This window comes from Eutrigla gurnardus, assembly GCF_963514095.1.
Source record: "Eutrigla gurnardus genome assembly, chromosome: 14".
NCBI classification, from domain to species: domain Eukaryota; kingdom Metazoa; phylum Chordata; class Actinopteri; order Perciformes; family Triglidae; genus Eutrigla; species Eutrigla gurnardus.
The window spans coordinates 142,715-163,056 of record NC_139937.1 but is presented as its reverse complement, the minus strand read 5'-3'; the positions used below and the strand labels follow the sequence as shown (position 1 = coordinate 163,056).

At 41.3% G+C, this 20,342-nt stretch overlaps 1 protein-coding gene across 2 annotated transcripts in view; it reads left to right on the top strand.

The window, feature by feature from the left end:
• Positions 1-20,342, top strand: part of dennd4b (DENN/MADD domain containing 4B) — a 134,121-nt gene that overhangs the window by 107,740 nt on the left and 6,039 nt on the right. The window contains exons 14-21 of one of the 2 annotated variants that reach the window (XM_084027203.1): positions 792-925; positions 999-1,113; positions 11,056-11,262; positions 12,466-12,594; positions 14,253-14,397; positions 14,923-15,075; positions 17,409-17,640; positions 19,456-19,741. In XM_084027203.1, coding sequence (XP_083883329.1) covers positions 792-925; positions 999-1,113; positions 11,056-11,262; positions 12,466-12,594; positions 14,253-14,397; positions 14,923-15,075; positions 17,409-17,640; positions 19,456-19,741 — 1,401 coding nt within the window. Of the gene's footprint in view, positions 1-791; positions 926-998; positions 1,114-11,055; positions 11,263-12,465; positions 12,595-14,252; positions 14,398-14,919; positions 15,076-17,408; positions 17,641-19,455; positions 19,742-20,342 lie in introns of both variants that reach the window. The other variant, XM_084027202.1, reaches the window with a different exon arrangement.

Here is a 20,342-nt window from a genome sequence, read left to right as displayed (position 1 = left end):
TGTGTCTGCAGCTAGAACCGTAACCTCATCATTGAGCTGTGTCTGCAGCTAGAACCGTAACCTCATCATTGAGCTGTGTGTCTACAGCTAGAACATTAACCTCATCATTGAGCTATCTTGTGTGTCTGCAGCTAGAACCTGTCGGGTTTCACCCATGAACTACAGCTGTTACTATGTTACGTTACACAACAGATGGTGGAGAGAGAGAGAGGGAGGGAGGGGGAGAGGGATAGAGAGAGACGGGGAGGTAGAGAGCATGGTGGTGAGTATGAAGTCAGCAGTAACATTACAGCATGAATGTAGCAGTTCAGTCTGTTCTCTGCGTATTTGTTGGTGAATAAACGCTGCAACTAGACTCAAGCTAAGTTCCCGTGTTGCTGTCAGCCAGCTAAAAATGAAACTCTGGCTGCTCCAGCTGAAGCACACTTAGGGTGGGCCGACCTTTAAGGCAAAATCCAGAAAAACACAAACAGCATCATGTTGTATTTTTAATTTGTTACGGTCAAAACATTAGGATTATCTGAGTATCAGTATCAACAAGTAATGAAATACAAGTACTTTACCAAATATCCATTCGGAAATCCATTAACATTTGCGGGAGCCTCTGCAAAGTTTGTTTCAAGTCAAACATTTTTTAATGCAAATATACATTGACTGCCTGCTGTTCCTCGGACCAAAGCCGACCACGCCAATATACCATTGTAAGTGGAATCCAACGTGCCTGGAAAGAATTTGAGGGGAATACTGGTTACCTATTTATAATAGGAACACTAATTGTTGTTTGTTTCCAGGTGGACGTGGAGAAGCCAGAAGAGGTGAGGCTGATTGATTTGGATGAGACTCACAGTGGAGAACACACAGTCTTCATCATGCCTCCTGAAGAACCACAGGAACCTGATGGCTCCGAGAGTCCTGCACCCTACAGGTACAGTATCTTCAATCATAAAGATGTTATTCTGTAACATTATTATACGCTGAATTTCCTTCCATGTATCCAGTTATGAAATCTTCCCCACACTGAAACCGGAGCTCTTTGATCGGCCCCAGGACCAGCTCCGTGTCCCGGCTAAGGGCAGCGCCCCCAGCAGCCCCGCTCCTCGCCGCACCAAACAGGTACACGGACACACAGCTGTGAACAAGATGAAATGAAATGAATATAACTTTGGACGTGTCTTCCATGTTGATCTTGAACAGATGTTCCTGATCACTATGCCAGCCACTCAGCCACTTTTATCAAACTCTGAGTGTTTGTAGCTATTACTGCTGTACTGAGTGCACAACATGCAACATACACTCAACAAAAATATAAACGCAACACTTTTGTTTTTGCTCCCATTTTTCATGAGATGGACTTAAAGATCTAAAATTCATTCCAGATACACAATATTACCATTTCTCTCAAACATTGTTCACAAATCAGTCTAAATGTGTGATAGTGAGCACTTCTGCTTTGCTGAGATAATCCATCCCACCTCACAGGTGTGCCACATCAAGATGCTGATCTGACATCATGATTAGTGCACAGGTGTGCCTTAGACTGTCCACAATAAAAGGCCACCCTGAAATGTGCATTTTTTTGCTTTATTGGGGGTCTAGGGACTCAGAACCAGTCAGTATCTGGTGTGACCACCATTTGCCTCATGCAGTGCAACACATCTTCTTCGCATAGAGTTTATCAGATTGTCAATTGTGGCCTGTGGAATGTTGGTCCACTCCTCTTCAATGGCTGTGCGAAGTTGCTGGATATTAGTGGGAACTGGTACACGCTGTCGTATACGCCGGTCAAGCACATCCCAAACATGCTCAATGGGTGACATGTCCGGTGAGTATGCTGGCCATGCAAGAACTGGGACATTTTCAGCTTCCAAGAATTGTGTACAGATCCTTGCAACATGGGGCCGTGCATTATCTTGCTGAAACATGAGGTGATGTTCATGGATGTATGGCACAACAATGGGCCTCAGGATCTCATCACGGTATCTCTGTGCATTCAAAATGCCATCAATAAAATGCACCTGTGTTCTTCGTCCATAACAGATGCCTGCCCATACCATAACCCCACCACCACCATGGGCCACTCGATCCACAACATTGACATCAGCAAAGCGCTCACCCACACGACGCCACACACGCTGTCTGCCATCTGCCCTGAACAATGTAAACCGAGATTCATCCGTGAAGAGAACACCTCTCCAACGTGCCAGACGCCATCGAATGTGAGCATTTGCCCACTCAAGTCTGTTACGCCGACGAGCTGGAGTCAGGTCAAGACCCCGATGAGGACGACGAGCATGCAGTTGAGCTTCCCTGAGACGGTTTCTGACAGTTTGTGCAGAAATTGTTTGGTTATGCAAACCAATTGTTTCAGCAGCTGTCTGAGTGGCTGGTCTCAGACGATCTTGGAGGTGAACCTGCTGGATGTGGAGGTCCTGGGCTGGTGTGGTTACACGTGGTCTGCGGTTGTGAGGCCGGTTGGATGTACTGCCATATTCTCTGAAACGCCTTTGGAGACGGCTTATGGTGGAGAAATGAACATTCAATGCACGAGCAACAGATCTGGTTGACATTCCTGCTGTCAGCATGCCAATTGCACGCTCCCTCAATGCTTGTGGCATCTGTGGCATTTTGCTGTGAGACAAAACTGCACATTTCAGAGTGGCCTTTATTGTGGGCAGTATAAGGTACACCTGTGCACTAATCATGATGTCAGATCAGCATCTTGATGTGGCACACCTGTGAGGTGGGATGGATTATCTCAGCAAAGCAGAAGTGCTCACTATCACACATTTAGACAGATTTGTGAACAATGTTTGAGAGAAATGGTAATATTGTGTATCTGGAATGAATTTTAGATCTTTAAGTCCATCTCATGAAAAATGGGAGCAAAAACAAAAGTGTCGCGTTTATATTTTTGTTGAGTGTATATACATTTACAAATATAGACATTGAACTTGAATTCCCCTTCCCCTACAAAACTCTAGGGCTTGTGCTGATCCACTCTATGGAGGAGCAGCTGAACTATGTGAACCTAATTCCATAGGCAACTAGTGGGATCTGTCAACTACGCACCTTAATAATATATTAGAACATACTCAACCCCCAGGGAGCTTCAAATTCAAAGTCCCGTTTCCATAGCCGTAATCTTTCAATAAAACAAACAAACGAGCACACACACACACGCACACACACACACACACACAAAAGAAAAAAAAGGGAGGAGAAAAAAAGGGAAATAAAAAACAGAAGTCTTCTGAGAATCTATAGACAGTTCTCACCACTGCTTTTGTGATACACTTCATACTTGTCTGCGATGGAAATCATCTGCCTTTTTTGGTGATGAAAACAGGTGGATTTTCCATTGTAGAGCAGCATCATCTTGCATGGGTTATGGTGGATTCCGCGGAAAGATCCACTTTCGGCGTAGTCTGGTTTTCACCATACTAAGGTCAATCTTTTAAGATTGAACATTAGTCTGGGGAATCTGCGCTTTGTTTCTACTGCTCAAGAGGCGGGATCAATGGGCATCGTTCAAATGACTCCGTACACAATTGGATAGTCCTACAACCAATCAGAGCAACTTTCCGGGTGACGTACTTTGCAGAGCGACGCGAAATCTCTAGACAGGAAAACAGGAAACCAGGAAACCCGTGCATCATTGCTGCTTCGGTTTGCACTTTTATTTTCTATGGCTGTGCAGAAGCGGAATGGCATCAAGCGAATTTTGCAAAGAAAACTTGCCTTTAAAATCATCCAAAACAGACGCGACAGCGGCATCGATAGCTTGCTTCTCCTCGGTGGCTGCCATGTTGAGTGTTTACACAACTGCTGCTTCGCGTCGCTTATGTTTCGTCATCGTCACGTCACCGGCCAATAGCGTGCCAGGAGAGAATGGCCGTTTCTGATTGGAGCCAAAGATTCTGGCAATGTAACAGCGAAAGTAAGCCTGAGGGTGTCCAGCCTAAACTGCCGAGCGAAATCCAAATTTCCCGGAAGTTCAGGCAGGGTTCACCCAGCCTACTTTCGGCGTACACTTTTCTGATTGCGTTGAACTCATTCCGTTGTTGTAAGGTCTCAGCTGCGAGGGCATATGGGTGACAAAAAAAGTCCCTCATGCGTGACGCTATTTAATGGAGCGGGAAACAAACTCAGAGGAATACGGTAGGCAATGTTTGGAATAGGGCCCGACCGATATTGATTTTTGAGTGCCGATGCCGATGCCGATTATTTTCAGAGAAAAATTACGATAACGATTTAATCGGCCGATTATAAAAAAATAAATAAAAAAAAGCATAAACACTTTTGACGAATATGTGAATTGAATGCAGAACCTTTGAGTGTTTTAGAATACATTTACAGTCAAAAATGAGTGCAAATACAGCCTTATCTTATTGTCAATAAAATAAAATAAGATCTTAAAAAAATGAGTGCAGGAACTTATTTTTAATTGGTAACATAGTTCTAACAAAGTAGTACAGGACAGTACAGGAAGAAGAACTATTTTGTAACTATACGCAACATCTTTGAAAACAAATCAATAATAATATAAAATAACTGTATAGGAACGAGGTAACATGTTGTGTGGGGCAAGCAGCATATTAACATTTTTCACAACAATCTTTTGACATAAAGTGCAGGAAGAACTTTTTTGTAACTATACACAACATCTTTGAAAACAAATCAATAATAATATAAAATAACTGTATAGGAACGAGGTAGCGTGTTGGGCAAGCAGCATATTAACATTTTGCACAACAATCTTTTGACATAAAGTGCAGCAAGAAGAACTTTTTTGTAACTATACACAACATCTTTGAAAACAAATCAATAATAGTATAAAATAACTGTATATTAACGAGGTAACATGTGTTGTGTGGGGCAAGCAGCATATGGATATTTTCCAAATAGAATTCTATTCACAAGCCCCTGCCAGTCATAGAATCCTTAATATTGCCACTTCAGCAGAGGCACGTTGTAGTGCAGGAAGCACAGCTTTTCAGCATTCTCTCCCTTGAGGGAGCTGCGCTTCTCCTCATAAATGTTGCCAATGGTACTGAACACCCTCTCACTTGGCACAGAGGAAGGTGGACAGCAAAGGTATCTCCTGGCCAGGCCCGACAGTCCCTTGAAGCGGAAACCGTTGCTCTTCTACAACTCCAGTGGGTTCCCCTTTTTCCGGTCTATGACAGGCTCCCTCATATACCGTTCCAGCTCTTCAATTATCTCCTCTGGTTCCTCGTCCTGAGTGGTTGAAGAGAGCATGCTGTCATACAGACTGTCTAGAACACTGTGGGCCCGTCCCTCCTCCACTCTCTGTCGTTTTGGATCTCCCTCTTCTTCACAGGCAGTGTCTCCTTGTGTTTCTGGTGGATTCCTCTGTGCTTCTTCCATTACCCAGGCTTTGGCTTGACCTAGTGTCTCTGGTGACAAGGGCCGCTCCTTGTAGCGTGGATCGAGCAGACATGCGAGCACCACCTCTTTTGCCTCTTTCACCTTAGAGAACCTTTTCTCCAGGCTCTCCAGCATGGTCTTTCTTAGAGTCTTGATTCCTCTGCTGTTTGGTCCCTCTGACTCGAGCAGACACTTCAGCACTGCTACACATGGTATAATGCAGGAAGCAGAGGAATCGGCCATGCTCATTTCAAGTGTTATATCTTCCAGTGGTGTCAGGGTCTCCGCGAGGTTTGCTGCCACATCCCACTCCTCTGCACTTGGACATACAAAATGGCCGTGGTCACTAGAATAGGCTGTGATTGCTCTCTTTTGCTCAATCATCCTGGCAATCATATGCAGTGTGGAGTTCCACCTGGTTTGCACTGCCTGGATAATGGAATGGTTAGGAACACCAACCTCTTGCTGAATAACAGAGAGTTGTTGTTGTGCTACCACTGAATGGTTGAAGTGTGTGGCTATTCTTTTTAGTTTCGCCAAAATGTCCCCAACCATCCTCTGGGAGTGGAGGCCATCATTGATTACCAGCTGAAGAGTATGGGCAGTGCAGCTCAGGCCAGGCATCTCTGCAAGTCTCATGCCTTTGATCATGTTTGCGCTGCTGTCCCTCAGCACCAGGTGGACACGCTGTGTGTCAATGTCCCATTCTTTCAGTAAGTTCAGGAAAGTCTCAGCAATATACTCGCCTGTGTGGGACCCAAACATGGCCTTTACATTTAACACAACTTGGACTCTCTCCCAGTTCTTGTCAATAAAATGAGCTGTCAAGCTCATTAGAGCCTCAGTGGATCCCGACCAACAGTCAGTAGTCAAAGCAATGCTGCTTCCTGCATTTTCCACAGAGAGAAGTTGCTTTACTCTATTTGCAACTTGATAATATACTCCTCCCATCAGCTGAGTGCGGAAATACTTTTCACTTTTTTGAGGATACCTGTGCTCTGCCACGGCCAGGACTCTTTTAAAACCTTGACCCTCCACAACGGCATAGGGCAATATATCAGTGGCAATCATTTCCATTATTAGTTTGTCCAGCTCCTTTGTTCTCGGGTCATTTAGGTTCCACTTTGTGTTCCTATCAATCACTTGTGCAAGTGTGGGCTGATTAGTTTTCTTAGTTAGTGCTTCTGCCTTTCTTTGTGCTTCATGAAGAGCCTGTCTTTGTGATTCCACATAAGCTTCATTATGTCTAAGTCTCAAGTGTTGCCATAAGTTGGTTGTGTTTCTTGTTTTTTGACGGCTTGATCCCTGGCTCACAGAAGCTGCACATGCATTACAAACTGCTTCACCAGTAGGCCCCTTGGTGAAGTAGTCCCAAACCTTGCTATGAGTCTTATCTGACATCTGTAAAAGGAAAAAAATGTCATAAATATGCATTGGCTTAAGAAATAAAGTTTAAAAAAATATTTCTTAAGTTACTTGGGGCATTTTGAAACTCGGATATAAAGCATTTTCCATCTGCAAGGCTTATACATAAATATACCTTATTTACAAATTATGCATTTATAATAAGCTACCGCAATCAAATGTAAAATAAATAAATAAATAAATAACTCCCAATGTGCTGCGCTCGTGAGCAGTGACTAACACGTGCGCACTGAGCAGTATGGTCTCACCGTTAGAGTCTACAGTATAACAAATTAACATGGCCTCGGACCTAAAGAAAAACAGGCACAACATGCTCAAACAACGCGTCTTGTGTACATTGGTGAGGTGAGCGCGCAGCTGCCTGAGCGAGCGTGCTTTCATGTTGTACGGTAAAATTCAATCTCCTCTTTTTTACTCCAGCTAAAGTTGCTAGTTAGCAAGGCTAGGTTAGCTTTACTGTATTTGAAGGGTAGTGGGGGGTTAGGTGTACTTTTCCTTTTTTTAAGCATGACCTACACGTTTAAAAGGACCAATTGTTCATTACACAAACTAGTTATAAACTTACCGTGGGGGGAAACTCTGCTCGGTTTTTCCAATGAGCTCAGCACATTCAAGCTACATGCGCTCCGGTGTTGTGTCCAAAAATGAGTGCGGTGGGTGAGACTGAGAGCCTTTCTTAAGTAGAAAGGAGTAGGAGCGCACTCTGCTGAATACTAAGCGCAATAACATTAAAAAAAAAAAAAAAAAAAAACGGTTGTAATCGGCGTTTTTTGGCAGATGTTGATTATTTTCAAAAAGGCTATAATCGGCCGATTAAACTGGCAGGCCGATGAATCGGTCGGGCCCTAGTTTGGAATAACGCCGTTTAAAATAACGGCGTTAGGTAACGCCGTTATTTTTTCAGTAACGGGGTAATCTAACTAATTCATGTTTCCGTCGTTACAACGCCGTTATCGTTACTGAACGTTAAATGCGGTGCGTTACTATGAATTTAATTTGTCGGTTGTCGGTTAAAAAAAATAAGTCAGGATCGTGTTCTGCTTGCGCGCCGCTCGTGCCTGGTCTCGGCAGCCTGTTGTCCGTGGAGAAACGTGCAAACTTGCTGCGAGCTGGAGCCGGAGTTGGGGCTGCTGCTGGTCTGAGCGGCGCGCGAGGGCCACGCGGGCCCCGGTGTCCCGCCGTTCTGGTGTTGGACGGGAATCCGGTGCAGCTGTGGAGCGCGGATGGTGAAGACGGTGGTGATGATGATGATGATGATGAACGGCGCGGCGGCTCGTGGAGGCACCGCGGTCTCGCCGTCATTATGTCTACTGCTGTGCGCTCTGACCCTGTTTTGTGATATATGACAGACACAGCGTCTCCCACTGTATAATTTCTCCTCAAGTTTTAATTATTCCCGCATGCGAGTTGCGGAGAATGCAATCTCAATTATTATACACAAGACTACACGCTACGCGACTATAGGAGTAGACTACAAGACTACAGTTTGCCATCTCATTACAAGAAAAATCCAAATTCTTTGACATAAAGCAACTTTTTTTTTTTACAGTAACGCAAATAACAAGCATTACAGCGACAGTGGAGAGAAAAAACTGCCTTATAGGCCTTTAGGCAGAAATCTCATGCAGCCCAGACCCTTGGCTTCTAACTGCATTTGGTGTTGGTAGTAGTATAGTAGTAGTAGCATTAGCAGTAGTGGTGATATTAACAGAAGCAATAGTATCAACAGTAGTAGTCCATGGCAGCAGGCACAGCCACGCCAAGATGGATCCATCCCAACCATGTCGCCGTAGACCAAAAAATACAAGCAGTAAGAGTCAAACAAGACCACAGCGCAGTCAGGACCAGGTTCTACCTAGTCCAGGGAGACCTGCAAGGCGAGAAAGCACAGGGGCTCCGGGAAACATACACACACAGAGAGAGAGAAAGAGAGGCTCAGTGTGTCACTATAATCCCCTTGCAGTCTAGGCCTGAGCCAGCCCTAAGCATTGTCAAAGAGAAAAGTTTTAAGTTTACTCTTAAATGTGTGTCTGCCTCCCGAACCAGAACCAGGACGGTTCCACAGAAGAGGAGCTTGATGACTGAAAGCTCTGGCCCCTGTTCAAATTTTGGAAACATTAGGAACTACAAGTAAGCCTTTCTTTTGAGAGTGTAGTGCTCTAGCAGGACAGTTGGGTTTAATGAGCTCTCTAAGATATTATGGTGCCTGACCATTAAGAGCCTTGTAAGTGAGGAGAAGGATTTTAAATTATATTCTGGATTTTACTGGGAGCCAGTGCAGAGAAGCTAATACAGGAGAAATGTGATCCCTTTTTCTAGTTTTAGTCAGAACACGAGCTGCAGCATTCTGGACCAGCTGGAGAGATTTAAGAGATTTATTTGAACAGCCTGAAAGGGAAGGAATTACAATAGTCCAGCCTTGAGGTAACAAATGCATGGACAAGTTTTTCATCTTTTTGAGACAGCATTGGCCTAATTTTAGTAATGTTACGCAGGTGAAAATAGGCTGTCGCTTGTTTAATATGCGAGTCAAAGAACAGGTCCTGATCAAAGATAACTCCAAGGTTTCTTACAGTAGTATTTGAGGCGATCCCATCAATAGTGGCTATATCTTTAGACAGCGTGTTTCGGAGGAGTTTAGACCCAAGTACAATAACTTCCGTTTTATCAGAGTTTAACATCAGGAAATTGCAGGTCATCAAGGTTTTCATATCATCAATACATGCCTGGAGTTTGGCTAGCTGATTGGTTTCTTCAGACTTGATTGATAGATATAGTTGAGTATCATCTGCATAACAATGGAAGTTTATAGAGTGTCTTATAATGATATTGCCTAAAGGAAGCTGAAAAGAATGGAAGGAAGTTGAAAAGAATTTGTCCTATCACAGAACCTTGAGGAACATTGTATTTAACTTTAGTGTGCCTGGAGGATTTTTCATTGACATGCACAAACTGAGATCGATTGGATAAATAGTACAAAATAGGATTTTTCCAGTCTACATAATAGGATCTCATGGTTAATGGTGTCGAACGCAGCACTAAGATCTTGTACAGAAACCAGTCCTTTGTCAGAAGCAATTAGGACATTTGTTGTGTTCACCAGAGCTGTCTCTGTACTATGATGTACTCTAAATCCTGACTAGAAGTCCTCAAATAGACTGTTATTATTTAGAAAGTCACACAGCTGATTGGCGACTACTTTCTCAAGGATGTTAGAGAGAAAAGGAAGATTACATATCGGTCTATAGTTTGAAAACTACAGTAAAGTTACACATTGCTGTAGTTAGGGAAGTAAGTGAGTACAAGACATTTTTACTGTATATGCTCTTTGCAATTCTACAGCATTGTGCAAAAGAAAAATACACTACAGTCACTTATTTAGAACAAACATAAAAAACACCCTTTTGGTAGAGCTGTGCACAAATGTGAACAATATAACAGTACATTGTAACTGAACACAGGTAAATCATGCTGGCACATCCAGATGTTCCTGTCTGTCTGGCAACATATTTTCATCTACATCACAACGGATATCATCCCTTGCAATGCAGCGAGGAAATTATCTCTTGGAGTGAGTGAAAGCTGAAGAGAGCAATTGTTCAATTTAGGAGATATTTCCAGGAAAAAAATGATAAAGAAAGGTATAAAATTTGCTTGACAGAATTTGATAACTAGTTCAACAATTTTGTATGTAATGACTCAAGCAATGAAATGAAGACTATTAGTTTTATTGGGAGCGACTATTCGGCATTCATAAGTATAGTTCATTTTGACTGACATGACATAAGCAAATGATAATATTATAAAACAGCAGAGAATTGTATGAAAGCAACTGATACATGTCCAAAAGCATTTACAATTTGTTCAGAGGAAGGACACATTGCTACTATGATGTGCACAAATGACTAAATGTTGTGGAGGTTGAACTAATAGTTATGAGAATTTTCATTCTGATCTGAGAAAAGCACCAAAGCGACTGAGAAAAACTGTAAATCCAACTTTCAATCTACAGCTTCTAAACTTTACTTTTCTCTACAGTTTTCCACCACATTGAGCCTTTTCTCATGTTTTCCCCATGGTGCTAATACATGTTCTTTTGTTGTAGCTGATCACTTACATTCCCCGACCGAATCATTTATTAATGATTTATTAATGATGATTAATGAGGAACAAATGTTTTCTTCCAGACAGATTTCTCTCTCAGTAAACACAGAATGTACCTGTGATGTTTTTCCCTTCCAGGAGATCAAGTTGGCCCAGAAACGGGCTCAGAAGTACTCAGCGGTACCAGACATGTGGTCCAAGTGCCTGCTGGGTCACTGTTATGGCCTCTGGTTCATCTACCTGCCCACCTTTGTTCGGGCAGAAACGGCTAAGGTGCGTGCGCTGCACACAGCCTACGATGTCCTCAAACACATGGAGAACCGAAAGGTGGTGCTACCTGATGAGGTGAGACACTGACAAGGCCAATCATCACTGCTACACGGATCATGTTTATGTCTGAGCAACTATATTGTCCTGATTGTAACAAGTCTTCTGTATGTTCCATAAGCAAGAACCAGCTGTGGGTTGTGGGAGTCAATCCTTAAATTTAATATAATACAACAGTTCATAAGAAGAATAGAAAAAACGCACAACACCAGAATTACAAATGAGAGAAACCATCAAAAATACAGAAGATACTCAGAAAAAAGCAACAACATGTTACCTGTACTTTAACAGCTGTGATCCTTTTCTCTCATCTTTAAACTTGTCTGCAAACTGGGATCTTTCACATTTATGGCATTAAAAAAAGTGAATAAATACATACATATAGATATATATTTTTTTCATATATATATATATATATATATATATATATATATATATATACATATATAGCCATATGGCTTGGATTCGTTAGCACACATTGCGCCCCTCTGGTACTTTCAGGTTACTATCACAAGCATAATGTTGAGGCCTGCCCAGAAAAACGTTCTAAAAATAGCCCCGGCCTCCATTAGAGACCGGCCTTTATTTACCTCCACCAACGCCAATGTAAGATACCCGGCCGGTAATAGAATACAGGCCAGTATTAGAGGATTTACGGTATACAAAAATATAAATGCAACACTTTTGTTTTTGCTCCAATTTTTCATGAGCTGAAATCAAATATCTCAGACTTTTTTTCTGTACACAATAGGCCTTTTTCCACATGACATCTCTGGCATATCAAGATGATGATCAGACAGCATGAATATTGAATAGGCGATCCTAAGCCTTCTCACAATAAAAGCCCACCCCTCACCCACATGACGCCATACAACCCATGTCTGCCAAAGGTCTTTAGTGTTTAGATCTTTGATCTCCACTCATGAAAAATTGGAGCAAAAAAAGTGTTTACATTTTGGTGGTATTGTTATCTTTCAATGCCATTAATCTCCATCAATTACAGCTGTCTTTTATCCTTCACCAATACCACCTGACCATGTTGTTATTATCACCCGTCTGTCTTACACGTCCTAAAACACAAAGGATTAGATTTAAGGTAACTGATCTTCTGTGTTTGTGCTTCCACAGCTGCAGGTGCTTTATTTTATTTGACATGGCTAGCACCGCAGCAATAGAATCATCATCTGTGGTCAGTATGAAACAGATGTCTGCGTGTTTTAGGTGTGTTACAGGATCCTGATGCAGCTGTGTGGTCAATACGGTCAACCAGTCCTCGCCGTCCGAGTCCTGCTGGAGATGAAGAAGGCTGGAATAACACCCAACACCATTACCTACGGATACTACAACAAGGTTTAACAATATAGTATACACAACCCCGTCTTTCATTCAGTGGTTATTTCCTTAAAAAAAAAAATCAAAACAAAACAAAAGTTTTTTGTTTTAGAAACGGAAAAACAATGAAACAAGCCTCTTTCTTTTGTTTTTCTGTTTTACAACCCAAACATAGTTTTGTTCCCAGCGTGCAGACTCCATGACCAGAAATGCAGGCTCACATTAGGGGAAAGCAGAACACAGTGAAGACGTTTTGTTTTCAACCTCTTGCCAAGACCTCCACACAAACAAAAACACAGAAAAAGAAACTTTCTTTCCATTTGGGCATATAAGATACCATACAGTACAAAGGGTACAATAAGGTTTAACTAGATAGTATACACTCGTGACCCTGAATACAGGATAAGCGGTAGACAATGGATGGATTGATGGATAGATAGTATACATAAAACCATCACCTATGACAGTGGGTCCGTGGACCGGTCCACAGACCATGTGGCACTGGGCCGCAAAGAAAAAAAAATCAATATCTTGCTTTATTTCCACTTTATTGACTATTGGTGCCTGAAAGCTGTTTTTTTTTTTTTTTTTTAATGGCTGGATTCTCTTCTGTCATGTCATCTCCTCGTGCTTATTTGCTCAGTAGCTCTCCCCACGGAACAGACTGGACATTAGGAACACACTTCGGATGTTAATGTCTCCGGTTACACCGAGATGGGACGTCTCATAGCAGAGAAACGAGCTCAGGCCTCACACTAATTCTGCATCATGTTGAGTTGTATTTTTTATGCACATTGTAGGATTAGCACTGAGATAGTACACACACTTTGCTAGTATTCTGCAAAGTTCCGTAGCTCTTAATTAAATACATCATACGTATTAACTTGTTTTTGTTCACAATAAATTAAGTTCCACATATAAATCCCGTTTTTTTTATAACATTTTTTTAAATATAATTTATCATTTTTATCGTATGTTTCACTCACACCGGTCCGCACTGACCTATGACACTACAACAAGTTTAACAATATAGTACAGTATACACAAAATCATCACCTGTTATATTTCAACAAGTTTTAAGAATATAGTATACACACAATGCCACCATCACCTATGACACTACAACAAGGTTTAACAATATAGTATACACATCACCATTACCTATGATTTTACAACAAGGTTTAACAACATAGTATACACACAACACCATTACCTATGATTTTACAGCAAGGTTTAACAATATAGTATACACACAAGACCATCACCTATGATATTGAAACAAGGTTTGTTGGAACGGTTTGTTTTGGAGCTACCTATGAAAGCAGTAAAATGCAGAGTAACATATAAAACAATAAGTATCATATAGCATATATAGAGAATGTAAAATAAGCAGTATACACCACATATACACAGTGAAATTAATAAACATAGTACAATAGTAGATGAGATAATATATGGAGAATTCACAACTGGATATCAATATGGACTGTCGATCAGACATATAGCTCCATCCATCCATCCATTGTCTACCGCTTATACTGTATTCAGGGTCGTGGGGCGGGGGGCTGGAGCTGATCCCAGCTGTCATTGGGCGAAGGCAGGGTACAGACATACGTTATATGAATATAAATTAGATTGATTGATATGATCAATTATCAGATGTCCTCTGTCCTCAGGCAGTGCTGGAGAGCAAGTGGCCGTCCACCAGTCAGGGAGGACGTCTCCGTTGGGCCAAGCTGAGAAACGTGCTATTGGCTGTGGCTCAGTTCAGGCAGCCAATCAAACGGCGTCAGCAGAGTGGATCAGTTGGGTCACGAGGAGGTCAGAAAATATTCACCAAATATCCTTTAATTTCATTTCTTGCACTTAACTGCAATATTTCTACTTCTCCTACTCTACATCCCAGAGGGAAGTGAACTTTTAACTCTACTACATTGGTCTGAAAGCTTTAGTTAAGCCTTAAAGATTATAGTTTTTCATCCTCTGAGCTTGTATTGTACTATATTTCCCTGGTGATATGATAAATGTGTGTCTCATCAGCATCATTATAAAAAATTAACTTAGCTGCATCAGAAGAGCGTGACTGGGGTCAAGAGGGGGTCAATACATATCCTAATTTCTGTTTCTGTCATGTACTTTACTGGAGATATGTGTACGTCAGCTACATCTCATAGTTAAATATTGTACTTTTAACTCCAAGGTTATAGTTTTCATTCATTTTCTCTCCAGTGAAAACGACATAACTCCAGATTTGATAAATTAATATATAATTCAAATTTTTAACAAAGAAACAAATCACATGATAATTTAATTTACTCTGTTGGAATTTTATGTTATTGAAAGAAGCTATGATGGACCCCGATCTGAGGCCCCGCCCTCACTCGACTCTGATTCGTCAGTCCAGTTGGAGCGGTCTGTCTGAAAGCTCCAGTCACGAGTCTCTGACGGGCTTGCTTGTGAAGAGCAGCAGTCTGAACAGCATGAAGACAACGCCTGACAGTAAGAGACAAACAGCATCATGTGATCCTCTATTTATTCAGGAGGAGGAGTAGCCATCTTTGAATTCTTTGTCGAATGCAGACCTCGGATCTAATTATATTATGGCTGACATGTAGAGACAGACAGGTAACCAGTCTATCACAGGGCTGGCATGTAGAGACAGACAGGTAACCAGTCTATCACAGGGCTGGCATGTAGAGACAGACAGGTCACCAGTCTATCACAGGGCTGACATGTAGAGACAGACAGGTCTATCCTGCATGTCTTTGGACTGTGGGAGGAAGCTGGAGAACCCGGAGAGAACCCACGCTTACACGGGGAGAACATGCAGACTCCACACGAAAGGAACCTGAACTCGAACCCGGGACCCTCTTGCTGTGCAGGTGACAGTGCCTGTCAAAAATATATCAGGAATTACATTTAAAGATTATGTGACAATATAATAAGAGAGGAACACTGTCTCCCAGTACTTTGTGGGATGCTGCAAAATCCATTATTAGGTAAACTCATAATGTGGTGAGCTCTGTAAATAAAAGGAAAAAGACAAACAAATCTGTGTGGAGAGTACGTGAACAACAGGTGGAGAAATGTATACCTAAAGTTCCAGACACAAAGCTGTATGCTCTACCCCAGGCAGCTGGTTCGGAGGTTGTTTTCTAGCATCTTTACATTTACCGTCTGTAGGAACAGAGCAGAATAAAATAATAAACCAGGAGATAACAGAAGAAGAAATAAACAAGGCTATATCAAGATTGAAAACCAATAAAATGCCAGGTGGCCCTGGCTTCCCATCGGAATGGTACGAAACCTTTAGAGAGACAATAATACCAATACTCAAGGAATGTTTCAACTGTGTCCTTGGGGTGGGGAGACTCCGACTCGAGACGAGGAATCATTTCCATAATTCCAAAAATGGGCAAAGACAAGAGACTGAATCTGTGTGTAAGCGGACGATATTATTGTGACCCTTACAAACCCTAACTTAAGTTTGCCTTCATTTCTGTCCCTGTTCAAAAAGTTTGGCTCTTACTCAGGCTATAAATTAAACTTACATAAAACTCAAACTTTTACCTTTAACTATGAACCACAGGGAAACCAGACAGAGTCAATTTGAAACATGAAACAGTACCACAATTAAATATCTAGGAGTAGAAATACCTAAAGAAATACCTAATGAAAATCGCTGGTCATTGATACCAATGTACAATCGGATAGATGATATGAAGATGAATAGATTACCCAGGCTGCTTTTTCTCTTTTTCAGTGAATGCCTGTTTCAGTACACCTAAGCAATTTAGTGAATGGAATGGATTGATTTAAACTTTTATTTGGCAGAAAGCAAAGACCAAGGATTTGATTGCAGACATTACAACTGTCCAAGGACAGAGGTGGAAGAGGATTCTTCTAGAGCAGCAGCAGAGAGCGAGAGAGCAAGAGCGCTTTGGGAGTTTGGGAAACAAGACTTCTTCAGATACCTTCAACTGAGACATTACTTTGATACACACATTAAAACTACTGCAGGGAATGAGCCAGATCAGGATCTTCATTGAAGCATACAAAAGTAAACACTGATTCCAGAACTTTGTTTGTCTTTAGTTCTATACTTAGGCCAAGACTGAATTTTAACTATCTTCGCTGGACATGAATAAAAATGGTGGGTTAAGACTCTTAAGGACAATCCTAGACATACGGGACCCGTAGGCCTCAATACTGCCCTGTTTTACAATACATATCTACACAGCCTGTCTCAAAACATCTCTTAACTACCTTTAATGTTTTATGTTCATTGCTTTATTTATGACTGTATGTTATTATTGCATTATTTTACTGTGTACTTAGATTTTATGTCTTTGCTATATTTGATTGCACAGCACTTTGGTCTGGTTTGTATTTCTAAATCATTGTGATAGGATTTGGTTGTGTATCTTAAAAGGATATTTCCTATCTATGCTCTGTAGGTTTGCTAAAATATCATTCATAGCCTGATTCATACAACATGTTGACTGTTGACAGTATTTACTGGTTTATGGATCGAGATATCCAACAATCCCTAAGTGAAAACCTTTGAATCTAATATGTCAACAAACTATAACAAGAATTTTGAGCCTGGCTAAATGTTCACATTTCTGTTCTACAAAGTGTTGAAAATTAACACATTTTTAATAATACAATGCATAATTTGCATATTTAAAGATAACGTTTTCACAAAACGCGTAATCAGGAATCGACTGGGGAAGTTTGGTGGTGCTATGAATTACTAACTTGAGCATTTCAAAGGACTGTTGAGTATTTTGGGGCTTAGTGTCCTGCAGCATCTTACGTCTCATCCACAGAGGTGAAGCTCTGTAAGAAGACCATCCTCCGTAACGTAGGGTCCAGCGGTGAGGCCGTCTTCCGTAAGCCTCCAATGGGTCGCAGAGATACCTCCACACCGCCTCCCCTGCCCCCTGGTGGCGCTGTGGTTCGGCGGAGTCAGGTCTGCCTGTCCACCTTCTATAAAGACTGTGCTGAGTCGGTGGACTCAGAGCTGGACTATGGCTGCCATCCAGCAGAGAGAGACAGCAGGTTAGTTTGGACAAAATATAGATTTTAATAACTCACTTTTTACATTATCATCTGTTATGAACAGATCTTAACTCGCCTTGGATGACTAATGTCTTTGTATTTGATGTTTTAAGGCTCTTTAATCTTTTTTAATGTGTCTATAAAAGTTAGAGCTGTCCCAATTATTTTTCAAACGATTAATCCAGCGATTATTTTTTCGATTAATGGACTAATGTAGTCTAACGTTTATTTTTTCGGTTAATCTAACAATTTATTTTTCAGTTAGATTATTTCACATTACTTGATCAATAGAACTATTCACACAATATGGATATCTTCTTGTGAACATTTCAATATTTAAACATTTCTTCAACATACTTGGCACAAACTAATGAGACCAACAACTGCTTAATATTTTCTTTAAAAAAAAGAGTGAAATTCTTTCACATGAACATTTTTATTTTATAACAGACTAGTTTTTTAGGTAAAACAAGAAGAAATGAAAATCAGCAGTTTGCTTCAATAGATATATATTTTTATTTTGTCTGTAGTCATTAACTAATGCTAGTGTTGACAAGAACCATGTCAACAGCTTTTCCCTGCACATCTGAACATATCTTTCCTCTTCCTCCTGTTTGGGGGCCTTTGGGTCCTATTGTAAAAATACTATATCTTTATGTGTTCACTACCAAGTCTAAAACCAGACACCTGCATAGGCTTTAAGCTGAAATTACAACCATCAGTGTTTGAAAGTCAGCAGGCTGAAATCATCCTGTGTTGAATGTGAGGTTTACTGTTTTGGCAATGGTGTGTTAACATTTGAACAAAGTGCTGTAAATCCACAGTGTTGTGCAGGTTGTGGTTAAAGTCAGGAGAGAAGTGTGGAGAGTTAATAAAAAATCATTAAGATTAAAAGCATACATTGTAAAGGATAGAAATTGTCAGTATAGAGATTTGTATTGTTCTTAAAGTGGTGAGTGTGTGTGTAGGTCTCAGTAGCCTGATGGCCTGTGGAAAACACTGTGGCTGTGGTCGAATAGTCAAAAAATAAGGTCCTAACTTCTATTCCTAACTCCTATTCCTTGACCTTTGGAGAAAACGTCACGGGGTCAAGGAAAGGCGATAGGAGAACTCAAAAGGATTTAGGAAAAGACGACCGCGGTGCTCAGAGAATCCGACCGGACTTTCACTAAGCTACGTCGTTATAATGCTGCTGATGATTGACAGCTGATGATACACACCGGTGATTGACGTGCGTCTGCGCTGGAGAAACTACAATAATGGACTACAAAAAGCACATGGTCCACTTCTCCCCATGTTGTTGGTTTTATAAACAGCTGGTTCACTGACCGGCTTCAGGTCCAGCAGCTCCTCCTTCCTGTTTGACCGTTTGCTGTATTTACATTCATTTGGTTTTAGTGTAGTTTCTGTCAAACATTTGTAACATGATTGAAATAATAATATTTAAATTATCACTGTCCACACACTTTAGCAACACAATTCCACTTACTATATGTCTGCGTGAAAGTCATTGTTAAATATGTAAATAGGCATATCTTTGTTTTCATGAACGGCCGAGGTCTCCACTTTAAATGTTGCTCTCGCAAACAATTGTGGGTCGGCGTGATCTCCTTTCCTTTCGTTTTGGAAGGTCTGTTGCATCCTATGCTAAAAGAGATCTAAAAGGAGGCACTGGAGCTCCTTTCTTTTGCATTTAGAGAATTCAAACGGCTCTTATCATGGCGGCCACTTGTTTACATCCGGGTCACTTCTTCAGTTAGGACCCTTCCTAAGCCAAAATCTAACCTCATCCATCTGTTGTCCTTTGACCTGCAGACCTGTGGGGACGCGAGACACGACTGGCAGGAATAAAGTCGTGGATGAGAACTACAACAACGTCTCGTCCCCAAGCAGAGGAGGTATAGCAGGGAAACTCCAACAGCTTCTCACTCCGACAAGACACCGAGTGTCTGTTCGCCGAGCCGCCAGTGTGGACGACCGGCGACCAGGAGGAGGAAGAGGGATAGGACGAAGGGTATCTGAACAGAGGCAGTCCAGGAAAGCTCAAGTGGCTGAAACACTGCTGAAGGCCAAGGAGAGGCTGGTCAGCGCCACCTCAGAGGTTGGACTGCTTCTACTTCAGCTTTACTCTCATTTAGCCAAAAAATGTTACATATTGATTTCTATGTTTCTTATCGCTGGGAATCCCACAATTCCAATTTCAATTCTGGGTGTCCCAGTTTGATTTAGAATGAATTCTCAAATGAGAAATGGAAGGGTGTCGTGTTGGCCAACCCATTTAAGGTGTCTTCAGTCCATTGGGTTCGCATTAAGAAACATGTTTGGTGGTTGAAGTGATGAGAATCAAATGAAGCAAATAAATCTTTGGAAAAATCTCGCAATCATGTTCTTTGAGAGTTTAAATAATATAAGAAACTCAGAGATGACAAGATCTACTTTGTCATGTACATTAAAAGTGTTTTAAAAGTTACCTATTACTTATTATAAGAATAAATGGAAAACAACTTTAATGGGAAACCCTATAATAGCAATGCAGACCTGATAAAATATCACTGGTTTCTAGATGATGGTGTACGGGATGACTGGTTTCTAGATGATGGCGTACAGGATGACTGGTTTCTAGATGATGGTGTAGAGGATGACTGGTTTCTAGATGATGGTGTACAGGATGACTGGTTTCTAGATGATGGCGTAACAGCAAG